This window comes from Sus scrofa, chromosome 15 (assembly GCF_000003025.6).
Source record: "Sus scrofa isolate TJ Tabasco breed Duroc chromosome 15, Sscrofa11.1, whole genome shotgun sequence".
Taxonomy (NCBI): domain Eukaryota; kingdom Metazoa; phylum Chordata; class Mammalia; order Artiodactyla; family Suidae; genus Sus; species Sus scrofa.
Genome location: NC_010457.5, coordinates 128,408,670 through 128,432,773, shown reverse-complemented (window position 1 = coordinate 128,432,773; position 24,104 = coordinate 128,408,670). Strand labels below are relative to the sequence as shown.

The window sequence follows — 24,104 nt, the reverse complement described above, 5'->3', positions numbered from 1 at the left end:
ACCAAGACTCCTTAGGCTCAAATCCCAGTCCTGGCATTAGTTCAGTTTGCCTCCTCTTCTCTGAAATGGGTAAATAGTAACACTCACCCCACTGGTTGTTGTTGGACTGAGTGAACACACATACACATACACACACACACACACACACACACACACACACGCGTCACTTATAATGGTGCCCGGTGTGCTGTACCTCACTGAAAATTCCATCTCTCTCCCTGCAACCCAATGGCCACACACAGCAGAGAGAGCTTACAATCCAGGTATGATCTTATCACCCCTCCCACTTCAAACTATCACTGGTTTCCCAGGTCCCCAGGGTCAAGTACAAAACTCTTAAACACAACATACCAGGTGAGGTTCTGTTGCACAGCACAGGGAACTATATCCCATCACATGTGATAGAACATGATAGAAGATAATATGAGAAAAATAATGTATATGTATAACTGGGTCACTTTGCTGTACAGCAAAAACTGCCAGAACATTGTAAATCAACTGTCATTTAAAAATTAAAAAAAAAAAAAGCATACTGGGCCTTTCACAACCTGATTCCCATTCATCTTGCCACCTTGATACACAAACTGAAAAAATACATTGCAGCCACAACCATCTTAGCAGCTACGATGGGCCAGTCTCTCATCTCAGGGCTTTTCCTTATTTTCTCTGCTCCTCTCACTCCTTTGTTCACCCCCTTCACTAACTTCTCATCACGTTCAGGGGACAATCAGTATCCTTAGATGGCCCGTGGTCTGGAACCCACTAGTTCAAATTTAGGATCGATATCCTGATTGCCACAGACCTGGTTTTTACACATTTCATTCATGTGAGAAAGGATGCTCGCTCCCTAAATACTTTGCCAATCTTTAAGACAATTACGGTGGTTGTGGATGTTATGATGCCATTTACAGCCACACGAGAGGAAAATCTGTGAAGTCTTGAGTAAACGGAACCTTATCTGTATACCTCTCTCTTCTGTCTGCTATAGGTACGATTTTTAATTTATTTCCATGTTAAATAGTTCGCCTATTCGTGTAACGGAAAACAGTGGAGAAAGACGCCCTTTTTTCTAGAAAATACAAGTCTGGGTGTTTTTAAGGACAGTGCTCATTTCATCTCATTATTCTGCCAGTTAATTGACAGGAAAGAACGTCCTAATTGCTCATTAACTCTGAAGATGTCCCCCTTGTCTGGTGTCAGAGTCTAAGAGATACCAGGCACACAGCAGCTGTACAACTGCGGCTGCTGTGGGGGGACAAGGCATTAGGTTTGCACAGTTTAAAACACAGCAGATGTTTTGATTTTGGTTTCAAACAATCCTTTCTATAATACAGTAGAATTTGCTGGTGAGTTATTTTCCCCTCAGGCTAATAAGATGAACCACGTTACTGATTAAATAGTTTCTGGGGCCACAAGGTTTTTTTCACAGCCCCTGCTAATGGAAATCATTCTTGGTTAGATTGCAATCTGCCGAAATGGCAGCTGATTGAGAGGGCTCTCCGAGAAAGGCATTCCTTGGTACCCTTCTCCTTCCACCCACCCTTGTCCCTACATGCAGGACTGTCTGCTCCTGCAATAATGAGCAAAAGCATAACAGAAACAAGCCGTCGACACAGGCACTGCTCAGTGACTATTCAGATCCCCTCTTCAAAGCATGCAAAGAAATCCAGAATTCCAGAAAATAGCCACGCCCACATACCAGGAAGCACTGTCTCCATGCTTCTCTGTATGTAAAACAGTAAAATGATTATAATTAGCAAATATTTAAGGCTGCCAAGGAGACAGGAAATTGCCATGACCTGACAAGTGTCATAGTGTCAAAGCTATGCTGAAAATGGGCCTTGAAGGCCTGAGTTATCTGACAGCGGCTCATTTCCTTCCATACCTCCACATCTCACCAAAAAGCATCCTTTACCTCCAAACAATGGTAAATTACTTGGGGTTTCAAGTTAACCTTTGTCACAGCACAGTGTGCCAAAAGAAGGGCTCTGCTAACCCCCAGAGATGAAGTTTATTCAAAGTCACAGTGAAGATAGCAGGTGTTTCATACAGATGTCAGTTCTTCTAGAAGACACTTAACTAAACACTTTATCTCCCTTGATGTTGGTGGGCTAAGCTACATTTTATTTCAGCATCACTCTAGTCAAAAGCCAACTGTTTCCTTTTAGTCTCACTGAGCTGAAAGTTAGAAGCTATTGACTTTTGGGTTGTTTGGGTTGGCTGGTAGGGAATTCTGAACACTATGATTCTAGAGACAACTCCTATTGTTTTCTAGTACCACAAAACTGTATTTTGTCATGCAAAAATGCTGCTCCACAGAAAGTATGCCTGACCCCGCCCCTTTCCGTGGTGACCCAAACCTCTGAGTTCCAATCACCACATACCTTCCACTGAGATGAAACAGAATAGTTCTGAAAGATAAAATGTATGCGCTTTAAATTTTGTCAGCTGTAAAGTCAAATGGAAATGCCTGATGCCATGGCTCTTAAACAGTGCACTAAAGCAGCCTCCACCTAAGGATCCAGTGTGTTCTGGACCCTAAGAAAGAAATCACCGTTAACAGCTACCAATGACAGGAGCAGGTGGTCTTCTTGCCCAAAGTGTGTGGATAACTTCAGCCTGGAAGGTGTAGAGTAGAAGGGGAAGAAGGACAATGAGCAAAAAGGAAAAGTGAAAACAAGACGTAGACACATTCTAGTTTGGATGCTCCGTTCTTCCTAACCTCCCTCATCACTCTGACCCTCGGCCACAAGTAGTCCACAGAGGCTGGGGGTCAAGGTGTCAGGTGTAGTTTTCTCCCCATTTCCCTACAAAAAACCTGATGCCTTTAATGGGGTCGGATTGTGAAGAACGTGAAAGGAGAGAAGGGCTAACACTGTATATTTTTAGCAACGCAGAGATGTTCATAGTTCTTGTTTATAAAGGCTCTACGGGACTGTACAGACATTTTAGAAAATGGAGTGAAGCCAAAAGAAGAGCATGAGACCATAATCTTATTCCTGAGAACTATGGGTGATTGGCATTTTATAACGATTCCTATCTTTCTTAAAGCATATTTAGTAGCTCTTACAGAAGCAAGAACACTGCTGTATCTTGCTCACTGGACTAACCATGAGCCTGCCTCTCTTTTTACTGGCTGAGTACTATTCCAGACCGTGATTTATGTCACCTATTTCCAGTGGGGGCATGAGTAGGCCATTTGCGATTTTTCCAAAGCAGATGATTACAACGTAATTTTAATCAGCTTAATCTGTATCGTCACCTTAATAACACTGCACAATTTTGGTTCTGTCTTACAACAAAAGGAGATTTAAATAACACAGATGGGACAAGGAAGTGCGCTGGTCCCTAACTGAGATTCATGAAGATATATAAATACATAGTATGCATGACTCTCACATCTGGCTCTCCATAACGAAGTACAACAGAAGTATAAATAGTTTTGCGTCCTTGGAGGACTGCCATGTGATGAAACTAGACCGCTTTGAAAGCTATTTGTGACTCTCTAATAAATGGAAACTAACATATGACTCTTGATTTTTCTCACTAGCAACACAACAAAACGAAATGGATGGAATGCATGCAACCCGGAGTGAGATTCTAGAGGCTGAGCAGCTGACAGTGAAGATTCTCCTCCCGTTAACAAGTAGCCAGGATAAGGACACACAGCTCAACGTGAGATTCTGAGGTCTTGAAGTGTGCTTATTAGTGCAAGCACGTGTATTCCCTTTTGTCATGAGTCCTTTCTTTTCTAAAAAGAAAGCCACCGAAGAAAAATTGAGTCCTATTTAAACGAACAATGCAAATATCCTCAGTTCCAGGGTCACTAATGTGTCCACAGTGGAAACAATTCTTCTCAAACTCATATGCTTTAGTTGTTGGTGGAAACAAATGATTGCCCAGCAGATTATTTACGACTGTCCAGGGGACACAGGTTTTTTGGTGTCTGTCTCACTGGGTACCTGAGAGGCAGGTTTCTTGTGGAAGGAGGGCCCACTTTAGACAAACTATTTCACAGTTTTTAATTCACATCAGCAATTTTTGTTTAAAACAAACAAACAAAAAACCCTCCAAAACCCACCAAACAAAAGAACGCAGCGAATCCTGTGAGGACAACAAAAAGAGAGATTTCATTGTCATCCTATGAGCGACACTCCATTTAAATTTAGCTGAGCCTGCAGTTCCCATTGTGGCTCAGTGGGAACGAATGGACTAGTGTCCCGGAGGATGCAGATCCGATCCCCGGACTCACTCAGCCTGGCCCAGCTCGTGTTGCCGTGAGCTGTGGCGCAGGTCACAGATGAGGCTCGGATTTGCCGTGGCTGTGGGCTGTGGCCAGCTGCGACAGCTCTGATTTGACCCCTAGCCTGGGAACTTCCATACGCCATGCCATAAATAAAAATAAATAAATTTAGCCAGGACTGTTCTATGGTGGCCTCACCTACGAAAGAGTTTTCCGTGTTCTGAATTCAGGAGGACCACGACCGGTCCGCCTCCAAGGAGACGAACACAGCTCCAGCTCAGCCATGCTGGCCGACCAAGTGGAGGGCTGCAGGGAAATCATGCTGGTCTCTTCTGGAACCGACAATTCATAACAGCCTAGCAATGCTTTTTCTGAAGTGGCTGTGTTGCAAAAAAATGTCCCGACTAGGAACGGAGAGGTCTGGCCTTCTTGTCCGGTGTTCATCATTAGAAGGTGACCCTGGGCAAAGCCATTTAATTTCTCTGGGCTTCTGTTTCCCAGTGTAAAACGATGACTATGATTAAGAAAAGTGATCAGCTCATTTCAAAAGTTACTATATCTCTTTCCTAAATCTAATATCTTGGTTAGCTGAAGTGAGGTAAGTCACTTAAATTTCCTGTGGTTCGGTAAAAAGAGTAATTTTTTTTTTGTTTGATAGCAAAGAACAAGATTTACTCACTTCTGCAGGTGCAATGCTTACGAGGGGCTCAAAGAGAGGTTTGCTGAGGAACAGAAGGACTAATGATCTGGAGCAACATGATGGGTGTGCAAGGTCATATTTCCCAAACTGTTAAGACTTGGTAGCCCCAAAGCATTGTCCATGGGGGGGGTGTGGATGGAGGGGACATGGGTGGGTGGAATTAACTCATTAGAGTTTTGTTCATACTTTTATTGTTAAACATACTCATTAGCAGCTGAATAAATGCACCTCTCAATAAATGGTGATTGTGGGGGGTAGGTGGCAGAGGGAAAAGTATAAATGAAATCACACAGAATTATTAATGTCAATTTCTCAGGTACGTTTACGTTCATGGATCATTATTTTTATTTATTGTTTTTGCATCCATCGAGCTACTGTTAATGTTTTTAAGTATAGACTCTAAAAAGAAGCTTGCTCCTTCGCAATAGGGATCTGAACAGAACCCTGGTCCACTCATTTCATTATTTCTCTTCCTGGCTAGGCTTGGTCACATGTTGCTTTGCAGGTTTGAAAGAGCATCTATTCCTATTTCTTTAAATGCACCATTTCACATCTAGGTACAGTCTCAAATATCAAACTTCATTCACTGAAATGAGTATCTCTGACATAGAGAGTAGGGATGAAGAACTAGTAAACCAAAGGAAGTGTTTCTGCAACGAAATTGCTTTTAGGAAATCTGGCAGATGGCATTTTTTTTTTTCATTACAGAGAAAGTTTTCCTGGGGGAAAATACCAAATTACTTAAAAAAAAAAAAAGTTACGTGGTCACATGGAATGGCGGTACCCCTCTGTTGAAGCCTGCAACACGTCTGCAAAGCCAGGCATGCCAGCCGAGAACACCTACACAGGCTGAAAATCACCAACTGCGTGATGCCTGCACTGGGCCAGTGAAGGCTGGTATAATCAGGCAACTGAAGAAGATGCCACCATCAAAGGCATGTATTTATCCGTTTAGATCAGCCTTAGGCAGTTGGGCGAGTTTGTCTTCCAGGAATGATCGTTCATCCATCAGCCCTGAGATCTACATGTCAAACGATTGCCAATATTCCTCACATTCCTCATTATCTCCGGTCTCTTTCTAGCTGTGCGCATCCTACTCAGTCCCTCACCAGAGAATAGCGGAAAGGAAGAAGCTCGGAAGAGGATTCAATTCCACCCTTTTATCATAAAAAATAAGAATAAAACAAAGGTCTGGTCGGCTTCAGGGACTCGCACCTCAAGTCAAGTCAGCTCCTTGATATTCCAGGCCTGAGGCTCTGACCACCAAAGTTCCCATCTTTTTCTGTTTGTACCACACCATAAAAGATGAAAAGAGCATGAAGAATGTACGTATATGTGTAACTGGGTCACTTTGCTGTACAGCAGCAATGTACTGACAGAACATTGTAAATCAACCATAATAAAAAATAACTAAAAAATTAAAAAAGAGGATGTATGTAATGCATTCCATTTTTTTCACAAACTTCCATACCATAATAAACAGACAAATATCACTTTCCATACCTTTGTTGTAGCTTCAGTAAAAAGCAAAATTTTACAACTCCGTAAAATTCTTTTTTTTTTTTTTTACTTAAAATGTATCCCGATTTGTTCCTATGAACATATATGGTTATCAACAGGCAGTGTCAAATGATCTTTCCATAACAAATGCTTTAGATATTAATTCAGAACCCAAACACTCTTTTCCAATATGGCTCCCCTGGTAATTTACATGTAAAGATGCAGAGACAAAGTAGCAACCAGTTTCATTCTGAAGCCAAGACCTTTGTAGTATATCACACCACAGCTTCACATATGGCTAACCAGCAACCCCAACTGCACAGTGAGTGGTGGGGAGGGGGTGATGACTCTGCTTGATTTTCACAAGACAGCCTAAGTGTGATTGTGGCCATTTGCCTTTCAGAAGAGTCTAAGAAAAGAAACACAAGTGACTCCACATGTCAGGGAGGATCTCCAGTTTTAACCATTACACATGCTCCAGGCTGGCAGCTAGAAGTTGAAAAGGACAGAGCTTTGTACCCAGCCAGCTGAACTTGGTGGCAGGCTGTTTTTTTTTTTTTTCTTTCTTTTTTTTTAAAAAAAGCACAAATTATCCATGGAAGGATGTGGGGGAGGGGAGAGAGGAAAATGCAATGAGCTAATGCTCCTAGTTGGCATCTGCCTTTTGACTCAAAGAAAGAGATGGCTCTCGTCCAAAATTTTTCTATTATTGTGGTATCAGCTGCTCTTGGATTCGTTTATAAAAGCTGAGACTGCCAACAGAACAAGACAAGATTTCTGTTAATGGTAGTAAATGTGCAAGCCTCTTGAAATAACAGGGATTTTGATATTTCTTCCGTAAAGGCTACTTTGGTATTACTATTTTTCCCGGCATGAGCTTTAGGACTTAAAATTATGGCCAGCTACTGTTAAGAAATATGACAAGAGCCAATTCTCAGGTTAAAAAGTTGATACCTTGATTCCTTAACTTACTCTTCCAATATATTGAACTAAAGAATGGTCTGAAACTAATTGGTGCTGAATGTTTCTTGCCGGACTGGCATTCTACCAAATGAATTTCTATTAGTTGGCCCTTTCGAATCTCAGTATTATTGGTGACTGGTACACTAACTCCTTACTCTGAAAACTGGGAATCAAAGGGAAAGAACTAAATATTACAGTCGTTTTAAAAACAACTGTAGATTCTACCTACTTCATAAGATCTTCCTTATTAAAAAAAAAAAAAAACCCTAATAAATAAATATACTAGGATGTTAGACTTAAAGCCCAGTAAAGAATAAGAAATGTTTCTAGCTTCCAGTGGAGATGCAGAAAGTTGGAAAAAGCACCACTCTCATCCCTGTAATAAACATAAATGCTGGATAGTGGCCAAATTAGTATCTTTTCCTGAGCCCATCAGAAAGCTGAGGCAGCAGGGAAGCCAACTAAACAGAAGTCTAAAATGTTGCAGGAGAGGGAGTGGGATGGACAGGGAGTTTGGGTTTAGCAGATGCAAACTATTACATTTAGAATGGATGGGAATACGGTCCTGCTGATAGAGCACAGGGCACTGTATCCAATCGCTTGGGATGGACCGTGATGGAAGATAATATGAGTAAAAGAATGTGTATATATATATGTCTGTATGTATGACTGGGTCATTTTGCTGTACAGCAGAAATTGACCCAACACTGTAAATCAACTATACTTTAATAAAAAAAAATTTTTTTAAGAAAAAAAAAATGGTACAGGAGTGCTTGCCTACCCAGGAGACACTCTGCTGGACACTAATGAAAAGAATTCAGCCAAAACTGTTAACAACTGCTAAAGGCTGGGTGAGAGTTCGCCAGATTCTATTCATAGGCTATGTAACACAGGCCATTTGGGGGGCTGTAGTATGAAAGAACTCACACCCACTTTCAGGCTCTTCTCAGCACCTCATGCAGTCCTTGAAAAAGACATGGGTGAGAGAAAACAGACAGGGCCCTTGGTCATTTCCGGTACAGTCCTGGGGAAAGGACAGCTGCCACTGCAGGAAAGGCCTGCGGGGAAGGCTACCTAGATCCTTCGTCCCTACTGTCTCTGAGGAACAAAAGTTGTCTATGCCTGGAAGAAAGGTAAAAACCCAGTTTCCCTTAAAGAAATAGTGAAAAATTCCTGCAGCTTAGGGAAGGGAAGAAAGAAAAAAGAAAAGGAAAAAAAAAAAAACCCTCTAACCTCTAACTGAGAAGGCCACCCTTCCAAACGGAGCGGCACCGTGACTGCGCGGACCAAGGCTTCGTCAGAGCACAGCCCCACTGCCCTGCCGCCAGTAGACTGAAAAGCACAGAGTAGCCAGGAACAGCAAGGCCCGGGGAGCAGGAGGGGATCCAGCGCCTACTCCAGTTAAGGCGCAAGGGAAAGTCCTGAAGTTGAAGTTCAAGTAGACACGGAGGAACACTGACAAGTCAGCCCCCACCCTAAAAACAGGCAACATCAGAGGAATCTGAAGTCCCTGGTGCACTGAGGGTGGCCATACGACACGTACTCAGCACTGCTCACAGTAATTCTGTATAATTGAAAAGACAGTGCTCAGGAGAACAAGGAGACGGATAATCCAGAGGCATGAGAAGACCTGGCAACACTAGCAACAAAGTTAATCTAATCAGCATCTGCAGAACACTCGACTCAGCTAGAGCAGGAAACATGTTCTTTTCAGTTGCAAAATTCCCATTTTCTCCAGGAAGGAGAAATAAAATACCGCAACCAGGTGAGACTTACCCTGGGAACACAAACCTACTTCAAGTTTGAAAATCAAAATAATGTAGTATGTCAACAGACCAAAGAAGAAAAAGTGTGTAAGTCTCAATAATTACAGAATTTTTAAAAATACTATTATTAATAGCACATCTCCTCCCCACCAAGAAAAGAGAAAAAGAAATATATAGAAATTTAAGAAAATATATGGAGGAGGATCTGTATGTTCAGAAAATTGTAGGTGTGAAAATAAGATTACAACATAATAAGGAATGAAAAAAAATTAGGTTTAAAATCATACATACCATATAGTCAACTTCCATAAAATAAATACTTTTCCACAGGAAAAAAAGGCTAAAAAATAATAAAGGCCTTTAAAAAATAAAAAAGTCTCCTTGGTTTCTCATTCTTGATAAGATATCTGGTCATGAAGTGTTTGCAGGAAAATCAAATTGAAATTAATATAAACAACTTATAACGCTATTTCCTTTGCTGTCACCCATTATTTTATAATACATTTCAAGAAGTCTCTTCAGATCAGTTTCACTGGAATTAGTTTCACGTGCTCTTAAAAACATTCATTGAAAATGAAGTTCTGTGGTCAAATAAGTTTGGAAAACATTAATTCGATACATTGGTTTCTTAATTACAGAACTAATTAGAATCATCCATATACCAGGGTCACTCTGGATTTTCAAGGGGGGTATAGTTTGCAGTTTCCCAAATGTATTTGAATGCAGAACTTAAGGCAGTGAGGAGAGGGAGAGAGAAAGAGGAAAGAAGAGAGAGGAGAGAGTGGTTCTGGCTAAAAAGTGAAAGTAAGGGCAGACATTATTATTTTGCTTCTAAAGACTTCAGGGTGAGTCTCCCAAGAATAAGAGACCTTCTGCTACTTATCCACCATACCACTGTCTCATCAAAGAAAGTTAGATTATTTCCCAAATCATATCGAATATCTAGTCCAAATACAAAATTCCCGTTTTCTCAAAAAACATCTTTTCTAAGAACAAGTTTTTCAAGATTCTTATGTTGCATTTGCCTGCTATTTCCATCTAATATAAAATAACATCCTGCTTTTTTTTGACATTGATCCCCCCCCCCCAGGAGACCATTCTCATTGAAATGTAGAAACCCCATGTTTATCTGATGTTTCCATTTATTCCTCTAGTCTATACATTTCCTGTATATGGGCACTTCCACTGGAAGGCAGAGTCAGGCTAAACATTTTTAGTAAGAAGGGGGTCATGGACGATGCTGGGTACCTTCATAATTTAGGCTTCCTTTTCTTGTTTTCAGACAGCCGCAGTCGTCTTTGACTCACCCCTCTTGCTGTCATTTCCCCACCTCCACGCACATCGCTACTGCTAAGACCAAATTCCCTCGAGTCAGGAGCCAGGCAGTCGTAATTCATGTACTCGCATCATTTGGCGCGATGCCTGGTACCACCCCCCCCAGGTGCTCAGTCCTTGTTTGTGGAATGACTGCTGCTGGAGTCATAAAACACGGCTCTGATCACATCACTCCCCCGTGCAGAACTCTAGCTGGTATGTACACCAGCTCCCTTTTCCATTTGGCGTATTTAATTCCAGGACCACTGTGACTGCCCCAGCCCAGCTTCCCACTCTTCCTCCCCTTCTCCTCTTAATGCTCCGTTCAAAACTGAGGGCGGGCAGGCCACAGTCTTTTCTCCTGTGTCTGAAAGATACCGATTTCTTCCTGAAAGGCCCTTCCCCATCTCTACAAAGATCTTGAAGTTTATCTCTAAAGCCCCCTCTTCTGTGACTCTCTGATAGATCTAGTTGAGAGAAAGTCACCCCTTCTCGCTGCCTTTAGTAACTGGCCTGAGCCTCTCTCTGGCACCCAATACTGTGGTTACTTAGGGCATCCGGCAGGTGTCTCCCGTACTAGAGACTGTGAACTTTGGGGGGAAGATTCCATTTTTCACCTTTCTGTATTCCCTAATATGGTACATGGAACAGAGTATGCTTATCAACGAAGAGATGATTTTTAGTCACTACTAAATGATAAAAAATACTTGAACTCAAAAGCCAAACCTAGTACAAAGATGGCAAAGTAAATATAGTGGTTTTCATATATCAGTTTGTAAAAGAATCTTCTGGAAAGTTGGTTAAAAATACAGATTCCTAGGTGTTCCCATCATGGCTCAGTGGAAACGAATCTGACTAGCATCCATGAGGACACGGGTTCGATCCCTGGCCTCACTCATTGGGTTAAGGATCTGGCGTTGCTGTGAGCTGTGGTGTAGGTTACCAACATGGCTCTGATCCCGCGTTGCTGTGGCTGTGGCGTAGGCTGGCAGCTGTAGCTCTGATTGGACCCCTCGCCTGGGAACTTCCATATGCCACAGGTGTGGCCCTAAAAAGATAAAAAAAAAAAAAAAAAAAAAATCCTAGGCTCTGCCTAGGAGACTGGATCAGCAGGCCTGCAGTGGAAACCCTGAGTCTGAATTCTTATCAAGCTGTCCATGTGATTTTGAGGAAGGTCTGTGGGCCACATTTTGATATACAGTGACGTGCAGCCTGCTTTGCAGTTATGAATGCCAAAGTAAACCCTTTTTTTCACGCACCTAAGAATTTTTTTTTAATTTTTTTAATTTTTTTTTTTTAGTTTCTTGACTTCAATGCCAAAGCACTGAGTGTAGCAGGCCTATAAAAAGAACCACTTTAACAATACATACATAGTCTGGCACCTTATTAGCTTATTAGGTTGCTGGAAATATGGCATCACACCCCATCCTTTTTCATCACCATCTGCACACGTTCTTGTCATCTACATATCCTTTTTATAAACTATTTAAAGTTTAATTTGCCCCAAATAGTCCTTTTTCAGACCATCTCACCATGTGAGGTAGGCTTTAAAATAAGTGAAGGGCGCAAAATTCCTACCTCGGTCCCAGAGGCTGGCTCTCAGCGCTTGCTCCAGCTGTTCCTCCTCACTCAGTCCTGCCGTGTACGCATCATAGTTCCTGGGTCCTTCTTCATAGGAACCTGGTCTGCCAGACGGGCGGTAGTCCTGATACCCAGAGTAGCCTACAGGCACAATGAAAAAGTTATGCAACGTTGCCACGGGCTCTTTCACGCTTCCTATTTTGGAAGCAAAGACAATACAATAATGTATGTCATTACTCTGATTACAGCAAAGATCCTTAACATACGAAACGGTGACCAATGGGAGTTTCCGCTGCGGCTCGGTGGTAATGAGGATGTGGGTTCAATCCCTGGCCTCGCTCAGTGGGTTAAGGATGCAGCGTTTCCATGAGCTGTGGTATAGGTCGCAGATGCTGCTCAGGTCTGGTGTTGCTGTGGCTGTGGTGTAGGTCGGAAGCTGCAGCTCCCTTGTAACCCCTAGCCTGGGAACCTCCATACGATGCAGGGGTGGCCCTAATAAGAAAGAAAGAAAAAAGAAATAGTGACCAGTGGAGAATGCCACCAGGAGGGTGGGCAGTGACTGCCCTGTCACTGTTGCATCCATGGTACCCAGCGTGGCACTGGATATGAATGAGTCCCTATGTGCTGAAGAGGAAGGTGTTACCTTGCAAGGCGTGAGCGGGACTGGAGACAGGACTGGAGTGGGATACTACTGACATAGGATTCTTTCAGTCCAGAGTTATTTAATACTTGGAATATTTTCAAAGACGTCCTGACTGGAGTCAAGGGAATGGTTGGCAGTTGGCAGGCCTTCCCGTCCAGTGGCTCCGGACAACGAGAGGCAGACCAACGTTTAACGCATATTCCGTGCTGGGCCTGGTGCTTCAGACAGTGTGACCACGTGGAGCTATACAAGCCAAGGTCTCTCCAGTTATAATCCTATGTCAGAGATCATAGCTTCTATTACTAGCACTTTCGAGAATCTGGTTGCTAGTAAAAGGGGAGAGGAGACAATGGGGTCATTCAAACCCTGGCATGCCATCAATCAAGGACAAAGGTGACTTCCACCAACTTCCCGCCAAAGTCGGTTTGGGCTTATTCCTGACATTTTCTTTTTTAATCACTCACTTTTATGGAATGTGGAAGAGTATTGTTCCCCACAGAAGATGACCAATCCAATTCTGGTGTCAGGAGAGAGAAGTAATAGCCTAATTTTCTCTCCTTCTCTCCTTCCTTGGTCATGACCTTTGAAGATTTTCAAATGTTTAATTAATGTGCTTTTTGTTATTGATGAAAATTCCTACCCTTCACACAGGTCTTGTGTCCTGCGTCCCCACACCAACCCAACATAGCACATGCCTCAGTCTAATCTTATAATGGCTTTAACTGTGGCTTTTTAGAAAAACCACAATCAAGTCAAAAAGAGGAACATAGTTAGAACCTGGTTGAGATTTCATATTCAGAATTTTTGATAATTGGTCTTAAAGCTAATTTAAAATTTACTTTTGTGCTGGTTATGCATAAAATGCTTTCCTAATATACAAGACTAAAAGGGACACAGTTTAACTCTCAGGCACTCTGAAAGTCTTTATTTTCAAATAAAAAGGAAATGGAAATAAAACACTGATAATAATGATAATCTAATGTAATTATATGTGTTTATGTAAATACTTGTCATGTAAAGTATTTGTGTCTATCGGCTATGTTTCTACAATAGCTTTCATGAGCTATAACTGACAAACTACATAATTCACCAATTAAAAGTGGGAAACATACTTCGTATGAAACATGTTCCATGGCTTTGAATATGATTGTGGAGTTGCACCACAATCAGTTTTAGGACATTTTTATCATCCCCTCCAGAAGAAACCTGTACCCTTTAGCTATCACCCCAACCCTCAGAGCCCCAAGTAACCACTAATCTACAGTCTATCTCTAAGCTATGCCTATTCTGGACAATTTTACGATTTATATCATTATTTGGATTATACTAATAATCCTCAAAGAAATGATGACCAAAGGAAAAATGAATCACATATAATATGTGGTGTTTTGTGTATGGTTTATTTCATTGAACATAATGCTTTCATGGTTCACCCATGTTGGCGGCATGAATCAGTATTTTATTCTTTTTCACAGTCAAGCAATATTTCACTGTATAACTAGATCACATTTTGTTTATTCATTCATCAATTGATAGACATTTAGGTTATTTCTACTTTTGACTATAATAAATAATGCTGCTATAAACATTTGCATACAAGTTTTTTATTTGGATGTATGACTTCATTTCTCTTGAGTACACATCGAGAAGTGGAATTATTGGGTCCTATGGTAATTTTATATTTAACCATCTGAAACCGCCAGAATGTTTTCCAAAGCAGTTGCACAATTTCTTTTCTTTTTTCTTTCTTTGGTTGTGCCCACAGCATGCAGAAATCCCCAAACTAGGGATCAAACCCAGACCCTGAGGCAACACTGGATCACTAATCCATTGAACCACCAGGGAACTCCAACTGCACAATTTTATATTCACACCAGCAATGCATATGGGTTCATATTTCTCCACATCTTCACCAACACTTGTTATCCTCTGTTCTTTAAATTACAGCCACCCTAATGGGCATGAAGTGGTACCTCACTGTGGATTTGCTGGCTAATGACACTGAGCATCTTTTCATGTGCTTATTGACCACATGTCTACCTGCTTTGAGGACAATCTATTCAGTCTTGGCTCACTCTTACTGATTATTACCTTACTCTCTCTTCAATCATCTGTTACAATATCTTCTTTGTTGGTACTAATTGACTTAATGTCCTTGAGAGTCACAAAAATGAATGATTTAAATAATACTAAATAAAACTGTTTGGGATTTGGGTGGCTAATTCTGACAAGCCTTGCTTCTAATGTAGTAAAAATTGGTGGGGATTTACTAAAGACCTCCAGTTACCCAATGTCCATATTCTCTCTCACGTGTTTCCCATGTCAGAATACGAACATTATGGTATTTAAATCAGCATAAGAATATAAATAAATTTTCCAAATCCTCACAGTGATTTAGGACTGAAGTGGGACCTGGACACAATTTTTAATATGGACCCCCTTTCTGAAAATGGTCACTATTCAACTGGACAACAAGAAAAATGCAGCTCCCACCACTGTGTTGGGGAACACCCACCAGCAAGTTTCATATCCTGAGATAAAGGAGACTGTGGCACGGCTACAAATCTTGCTTTCTATGCTTCTCCTTCCAAAAGCCAAAAAACAAAACCAAACCAAAAACACCAAACCTTTTATATAAGGACAAATGGTCAAAACAAAAATCAATACATCTCCTTCACAAAGAACAAAAGCAAGAGGCAACCATTCCAAACGTAATAGAATATTTATGGATAAATTGCTGAATGCCATGGGATGCTTCAGCAAAGCCTGAATAGGGAGGCTGCCCAATTCCCTAAGAGTGCCAATTATTTTATTGCAACACAAAAAGCACACTGGGCACTTTCCCACATGGCTCATTACCACGTTCGAAGCCCTGTGGAAAGTCATTTTGTTACAGAAGGTCTAAGCAGCATCTTTACCTACCTACCCTCGAAAATTATCCAGCTAACTCAAAACCCAAAATAACCCCAAAGCTCTGAATACCTATCTACACAGATAGCAGAAATACTACATAGGTCTACAGAGTTTTAATTGACAGGGAAATTTGCTATGATTTCAGGCAACATTTCCTAGATATAGAAAAACATCTTTCTTCACATTATTTATTTAAAACACAACTGAGCAATGCCTTAGTAAAATACAGCCTACAACTCTAAACCTCTGAATATTACAAAATCAAATTTGGCACTCGTCAGACAAAACATGAGGAGAGACAAAGGGAAAATTTTAATGCTTTAAGTCAAAAAGACTTAAAAGTTCTATATCATCAATCGTAAGTCATCAACAGGACCAAAAATCCCATCAATATCTATTAGAATGAGAACAGGTCTCCTGGGACCAAAAATTTTCTACAGCTGTTCCGCTGGCCCAATCAGATATTTTTTAATCTTCATAATAAACATGGCTGGGAAAAAAACCTAACAATCAAACACTTAAGATAAATAAGTTTAAATTGTATCCTGTGATGAATACTAGTTTAATATTCCTTTGTAGTTATATACTTTGGCTCTGTAATAAAAGAAATTCTGGTTATCATTATTCTATAAACTACTCCATCTGTTCCTTATACACATACCGAGATTTCACGGCAAAAGAGATCAAGAAACACCACTAAGATTAGAAAAATTGGTAACAGCTTTTTAAACATTCATGAGGTTCTCTGACCTACAAAGACCTTTCCAGCTAAGGACGGTTACATTAAGGATAAATCATTACTGGTAAGAAATACATATGCTCCCATAAAAGTTCCCTGGATGAACCTTAGCATGGCCACCTGGCCTTATGTACCTCTGCCTTTGAAGAAATCCAATCGCTTCAGAGGAAGAAATATATATATATTATGTATGTATGTATTTAGTACTCTTTCAGGGGATAAGAAGGAAAGGTAAAAGGAGCTTTTGTTTTTTCCTTTAATTCTCTGGTCTGTGTGTCTGCTGGGCTTATGCCTCTTTCATATTAAGAAGGAAAAAAGCAGCCTCTCGGCCTTTTTTAAATTAAGTTCCAAAAAGACGAAAGAAAAGTCAATAAGGGAAACGCCCCTATTCTGTAAGATTAAGTCAGTCGAAGGCTCATTTTGCAGCCCTGCACAACAGAAAAAGCAGGGCTAGGAATCAGTGACTTGCTTTTTTTAGCCTATATCTATAACTAACTACCTGTATGACTTGAGCCAAATTACTTAACATTTCTAAACCTCAATTTCCCGGCTGTCTCACAAGAGACTAGGACCAGGTAATCTATGATAGTTCAAGCCATGTCTGTGTACAAGCATATTCGTTTTATTGTCTTCAGCCAGAGAAACATTGTTTCTTTGGAGATTGAAAAAATGAACCAGGCAAGAAGCTCCTTTTCCATTTAGCAGCTTGGGAGCCTACTGAAGAGAATGTAAAGTCAAGAGGAAGAGAGGAATCACATGGGAGATAGAACCAACAGGGCCTTTCTACCCAATTTGCCTCTAATCACACAGGCCAAGTGTCGGGAGACATGTTTCTACAATATTTTCTTGGCCTCTTTGCTTCTATTTTCTATGCCGAAAACTCCATCTTGTCCTGCTTTACTCTGCCCCATCTTCCTGCTTGAAAAACAGTCGCAGTGCTGGTAAATGACTTAAGCTTAAGAACAAAGACCTAAAGGCATGAGTTATTCATAGGGTCAGCTGAATAGGACATAAAGCATTGGTCTAGGCATGCCGGACCTGTGCAGATGGGCACGGCCTTTGCACAGCATGATATGTCCTCTTAAGAATAAGAGGAAGATGAGCCTCATGGCCCCAAGGGGTTTATGAGGGTTCGTTAGCAGGATATGCATCAGCAAGGAGAACCGAGGTGGTGTGAACCTAAGCACCTAGGCACACAGGGTAGGTAGATAGGCACGCTGTTTGCAGAAGCGCAATGGTGATTCGCTAGATGTTATGCATAGACAGCTGATGCCAAGCTTCCTCAAATGCTAATGATTGTTAAATGCCTAGAGGTCAGAGTAAAAGCTTAACCATCTACCGGCTACGTGACTTTTAAAACAATAAAAAACTATAACCTGCACCTATAGCCCCCTCCTCACTTGATGTCATCCTAAAGCTCACAGTAAAAGCAGTGTGGTTCCTTGAGGCAGGTGCTCTTGGTCCCTGAGACCTTGAGTCCCCCGGTTCCCACCTTTAATTAAGATACATGTTCTGTGCCTTGTTTTATGTTAACTCTTTTCCTTAAGTTTCATAGCACCCGTTCTTCAGCCCTCACCTGCTGAGCTGGTCTTGGCAGCCGAGTATAACCTTCTTCTACTTAAGTCGGTGTGAACTGGCCTCCATAACCAACAACCAGAAGGACCCAGCACTCTTCCAAATGACTCTAGCCATCAGCTTTGTTGACAGGTAATCATCACGCCTCCCCTCTTCAGGTGAGTCCACAGATAGAAGAGGTGAGCCTGCACTGTCCAGCAACTGTTCCTCTCCTGCACTGAGACCACGGTTCCAGGATTTTACCCTCCAGTTCATCAGAGGCGAAAGCCTCAGAGGGAAGCCTCTTCTTTGGGTAGTGTCAGGATTCCCCTCTGTGGTATGCAAGTCTACATAACCCTCATCATCTAAGCCCATGATTGTGGTTCCTGAACCCATCGGAATCACCTGGGAAGGTTAAAAAAAAAGAAAGCCCACGTCCCTGTTTCTATCCATATCTTGACTTTATCGGTCTGGGTTGAATTCAAGGCATGGATATGTTGTAAAAGCTCCTCGGGCGATTCATATAAACAGCCAGGCTTGACAATCATGACCCAAGCTGCCAAAAACACAGCTTGACTGTAACCCCAACAGTATCACTCCACTGAAGAAATCCTTCAGTGGCGCTCCAGTACCTTCTGGATAATTCCAGACAGGCCTTTTCATAAAGGCCTGAAAAGCCCTTTCCTCTCAGGATTTAGATGTTGGAGTTATCAGACAGATTTTAAAGAGGATTATAACCATATCCCATGAGATAAAGGTGAACCCTCTTGAAATGAATGGAGAGACAAGAATTTTCAGTAGAGACACGGAAACAATGAAAGAGAACCAAATAGAAACTTTACAACTAAAAAATACACTATTAAAAAAAGTCACTGGATAGGTTCGACACGTTCAATAGCAGAATAGAGATGACAGGATTGAGTCAGTGAACTTGAAAATAAAACAGCAGGAGTTCCCATCGTGGCTCAGTGGTTAACAAATCCGACTAGGAACCATGAGGTTGCAGGTTCGATCCCCGGCCTCGCTCAGTGAGTTAAGGATCTGGTGTTGCTGTGAGCTGTGATGTAGGTCGCAGACGCAGCTCAGATCCCATGTTGCTGTGGCTCTGGTGTAGGCCGGCGGCTACAGCTCTGATTAGACCCCTAGCCTGGGAACCTCCATATGCTGAGGGAGCGGCCCTAGAAAAGGCAAAAAGCCAAAGAAACAAACAAACAGACAAAACAAACAAAACAATAAAACTATCCAGTATGAAGAACACACGGGGAAAAAGACTAAAAGAAATAAACAGAGGCTGGGGGGCTTGGGGGACATGATCAAAATGTCTAAAGTTCATGTCATTAAAGTCTCAGAAGGAGAAGAAAAGTAAATCGGCAGAGAAAAAAAAGTATTTACAGAAACAGCATCTGAAAAGAAAAGTATTTATAGAAACAGTCCCTTCCAAATTCAGTGAAAGACAAAGTAGATAGTTCCCACTGTGGCTCAGTGGGTTAAGAAGACGACACTGTCTCTCTGGGGATATGAGTTTGATCCCTGGCCTCGATCAGTAGGTTAAGGATCCGGTGTTGTCACAAGCTGTGGTGTAGGTCACAGATGTGGCTCAGATCCATTGTTGCTGTGGCTGTGGTGTAGGCCAGCAGCTGCAGCTGGGATTCGACTCCTAGCCTGGGAACGTCCACATGCCGCGGGAATGGCCCTAGAAAAGGCAAAAAGACAAAAAAAAAAAAAAAAAAAAAAAAAAAAAAAGGCTATGACTTACTGTCCAAGTACAACCCATCGCCTCTTTTTGTAAATAAGGTTTCATTAGAACACAACTACACACGTCTGCTTGTGAACTGTCCGTGGCGGCTTTCAAGCTTTCAAGCTACGACGACAGGTTGACTAGTTGTCCAGAGACCGTATGGCCAACAGAACTCGAAAACAGCAGCGATCTGGCCCTGAACAGAAAAGGCTGCTGAGCTCATATTTCAGCCACAGTGGTTCACAGGCGGGACTGTAACAGACACTCAGTGCTTCTGGAGCCCGAGGCTTCTTTAGTATCGCTGGTATGACCTAGGATGTTATGGTGCAGCCGCCGCAGGCTGGATTGTGAGGGTTTTAGCCTAAAGCAGGTCATGTGCTTCAACAGGAGGTCCCGTTGCCTATTTACAAAGACATCTAGGAAAAATACACCTGCCTCTTTAGGTCACGGGGCATTAACCATCAGAGGAATGCCTAGCTTAGCCTCTAAGGGTAAGTGTGATTCTTCTTGGATCTGTAGGTGGTGGGGTGGACAGTGGAAAGGCTTATACTTGAAACTAGCTTCTAACACTTGGCCAGCAGTATGGTCCCTTAGGCTGAGAATCAAGGGACCTGCGTCTAGTATGAACCTTACCACGTCGGAAAGACCTCAAACGGATCCGACAATACTTTCATGCCCATTCCCTCTTTCCCTGGGCTTCCCTCACAACACCCCCCAATACGCTCCCTGGGCCGCCCCCCACTTCTTTCAGGAATGTTAGAGGCGCAAGCAGGTAACATGTGAAGTGCACAATCATGGCATAAACTCATGGTATTACCCTAAAGTAGCTCTATGGCAGCAAACACTGTAATTTAAGAAATATGTTTAAATGTAGCAAATGAAATAAAGTACTTACCTGAATTATTATAGTAGTATTGCTGTCCTGGGTAATCAATATTGGAGGGGAAAATGCCTGAATATGAAAGAAACAAACATTTTAAATGGGGCCATAGGCTTCCCCAGCCTCCAGCTTTATTGAGGTACGACTGACAAATAAAACTTGTCCATGTTTAGGTTGTGCAATGTGATGATTAAACATACATGCATATTATGACATGATTACCACGACCAAGTTAATGCACACACCCTCCATCCACACACTTACCACTGCGTGTGCAGGTGAGAACGAGTAAGATCCACCTCATAGTAAATTTCAAGCACGGACTATCGTATTAGTGAGTATGGTCCCGGGCTGATTGTTACACCCCAGACCTCACTCGTCACTGGACGTTTGTACCTTTGACTAACACCTCCATTTCCTTCCCCTGCCACCCCCTGGAAACCACGGTTCTCTCTGGTACTATGAGTTTAACGTTGCTAGATTTCACCTATGAGATCACACGGTATCTGTTTGCCTTTGGATATCTCGAATTCATTCCCTTTGGATATATACTCAGAAGTAGGATCGCTGGATCATAGCTCTATTTTTAATCTTTTAAGGAATTTCCATGCTGTTTCCCATAGCGGCTGCACCAATTTATGTTGCCAGCAATAGTGTATAGGCGCTGCCTTTTCTCTACATCCTCACCAACACTTTTTATCTCGTCTTTTTGATAAGAGCCATCTCGATCCTTCCTGACGGCAATCTATATTATAAAGGTTATAGTAAACAAAACCGTAAGGCACTGATATCAAAAACAGATGCATTGTCCAAAGGAAGAGAACAGCCGTAAGGCTGTAACCACTAGCTTTTCCAACAATTAAGAGATTCTTTGTAATAAAGCTCAAAGTCGTTATAAGTGATTTCTAAACAATTGTTAAAATAAGCGTTGTTTTGGAGTTCCTGTCCTGGCTCAGTGGTTAACGAATCTGACGAGGAACCATGAGGTTGCAGGTTCAACCCCTGGCCTCGCTCAGTGGGTTGGGGATCTGTCGTTGCCATTGCCGTGAGCTGTGACGTAGGTCGCAGACGTGGCTCGGATCCCACATTGCTATGGCTCTGGCGTAGGCTGGAGGCTACAGCTCTGATTAGAGCCCTAGCCTGGTAACCTCCATATGCCACGGGTGCGGCCCTAGAAAAGACAAAAATAATAATAATAATAATAATAATAATAATAATAATAATAATTGGCTCTGTTTTGTTTGGGGTATCCCTACAGGGAACAGAATGTGTGGGGGACAATGAAACCCCAACTTAAACTCTCTAAAGTTCCTTAAGTTCCTGGCAACAAAAGGTGGGCTTTGCTTTGAAGGGACGGAGCTTGGTCTTTGAGGCCTCTGTACAAGTAGAGATGCTCTGGCGACAGGGGTGCTGGGAGAGCCATGGTCTTACTCTTCCCAAGGGACTTGCCCCTTTCTTATCCCTAAAAGCGCAATAGGACAGCAAGATGCTCCTCTCCTAAGGGTCATCAGACAGCAGCCCTCACGTGCCTCATCCCTTCCCACAGGGCTCCTGCGTCACCTCAATTCTCAAACCACTCTAGATCTTTCCCAAATTCACCGCGGGGGAAGCGGGGAAGCAAAGAGATGTCAGGCTATTTGTAAATGGCACTCAATGTTTCAACTTTTAGCATTTTTTTCCTACTAGTGTATTACTTTCAAAGTAGAATGAGATAAAAATAAGTCTCCTTAGAAAACAGGCAAGGTTTTAAGAAGGAAACTAAGCATTTACATGTTATAATTGTGGGGGAAATCCTCTTTAAAAACAAAATGCTTGCCTGAATTTCGTAACATGCCTGTAGAAAGCTTTACTAACCACTTAATCTTCAGACACACACAGAAAAAGGAAACAAAACATTAGCCTCCTGAGAATCATTTATTTTCCTTTATCAGTACTGAGAGTATTTGGGCAACAAAGCTCATTACGAGATTTCCATAATTAAGTTGTATCAAAAATACAATAAAACCGGACATTTTCAATAAATGAAGCTCCTGCTTCCTACTCCAAGCACACACACTGGAAACACAGTAATGGGCAAATTTAGGAAAATAAAAATCTGCTTAGATGAAACACAGCCTGAAAAAATCACTCGAAAGTGAAAACAAGCAGCTAATAAAGGCGACAGCACAATGCTCGGAAAGCTTTCTAATATCATGAGTATTATATGGTTCTCAAGAATATCAGTCATCAGCACAAACTGTGAAAACAAATTATTTATGGTTCAAGAAAAGGTAAAATAGTCTCAGAAGATTTCCCATGAATAAAAGATGAAATATTGGAACTCTATAGAACAAATGTCTGCAAAATCGTTTCCTTATAAGTCAAGACCAGTTCTGCATTTTAAATTAAGAGGTCAAAAAAATTCCTAGGTTTCTAAATAAAGTATTTTCATTGAGCATCAATTAGAAGGAAAAAAAATTATTTTTCATTAAAAAGGAGGAGCCCCGCTTCAAGCAATAACAGCTTTGGTTTGGCCAAGCATGAATATATGTCTCGCTCGCCAAGAACCTAGTGGTCATTCTGAATTCTTTAAAATACTGGCCTTGTACTTCAGTACAGATTTGTCTTTATTTTTTTTTAACTTTGCTTTGCATGCATATGAATTCATGGAATATTACAGAAGAAAGCCTATTTTAAGCCCACTTTATCTGTCCAAATTTCAAGGGGATCGTGGTTTTCTGAGTAGCAGTAATGCTAGGGGTGTGAGTATATACCGCTGTTTGTCAGCTAAGAAAGCCAGGTTTAAAATCTGAGTTTGCAGAGTTCCCACTGTGGCTCAGAGAGTTACAAACCCAACTCGTATCCATGAAGATGCAGGTTCGATCCCTGGCCTTGCTCAGTGGGTTAAGGATCCAGTGTTGCCTCAAGCCTCGACATAGTTTGCAGATGCACTCCCATCCAGTGTTGCTGTGGCTGTGGGGTAGGCAGGCAGCTGCAGCTCCAATTCAACCCCTAGCCTGGAAACTTCCATATGCTGCAGGCGTAGCTTTAAAAACAAAAACAAACAAAAAAACACAAATAAATAAATACATAAAAATAACATTTGAGGTTGCAGCCTCTTCTCTGGAGCTGTGCGAGGACCAGCACCAGCTGGTTTATCTCTCCGTTTAAGAAGAGCCTATTAGGGAATGCCTGGGCTGGACCACACAGAAACGTGGGGTTGTTTCTGCTCCTGTGAAAAGGAAGATGAATCTTCAGCCCATCGCACCAATACTGTTTTGTTCTGTACCTGCGCAAGCTTCCATGATCTTCTTCAGAGGCCCGCAAGTGTACATCAGTCCGACAAGAATCCCCGCCAGATGCCCGGCGAAGGAGGTCCTGGGAGAGAAGAGAGCCTTTGTGAGTGTTTGCTCTGCTGCTGACTAGACACAGTTCTCTCTTTAGCCCCTCGCACATCAACCAGTCATGGTCTGCAGCCTTTGTTCCACATCACGTCTCACATGCTGAGCAGCATCCCACTCAGTCCCAAGAGCAACACTTCCTACCTTAAAGGGAAAAAAAGTACAATGAATAACCACCATGGCACGTGTA

The 24,104-nt window shown here is 41.9% G+C and overlaps 1 protein-coding gene across 5 annotated transcripts in view; it reads right to left on the bottom strand.

Annotated features, from left to right (window-relative positions):
• Positions 1 to 24,104, bottom strand: part of RHBDD1 (rhomboid domain containing 1) — a 152,837-nt gene that overhangs the window by 66,378 nt on the left and 62,355 nt on the right. For all 5 annotated transcript variants that reach the window (XM_021075277.1, XM_021075276.1, XM_021075273.1 and 2 more), the window contains exons 4-6: positions 23,803 to 23,891; positions 20,550 to 20,606; positions 12,065 to 12,208 (exon numbers count right to left, since the gene is read on the bottom strand). In XM_021075277.1, the coding sequence (XP_020930936.1) occupies positions 12,065 to 12,208; positions 20,550 to 20,606; positions 23,803 to 23,891 (290 nt within the window). The remainder of the gene's footprint in view (positions 1 to 12,064; positions 12,209 to 20,549; positions 20,607 to 23,802; positions 23,892 to 24,104) is intronic.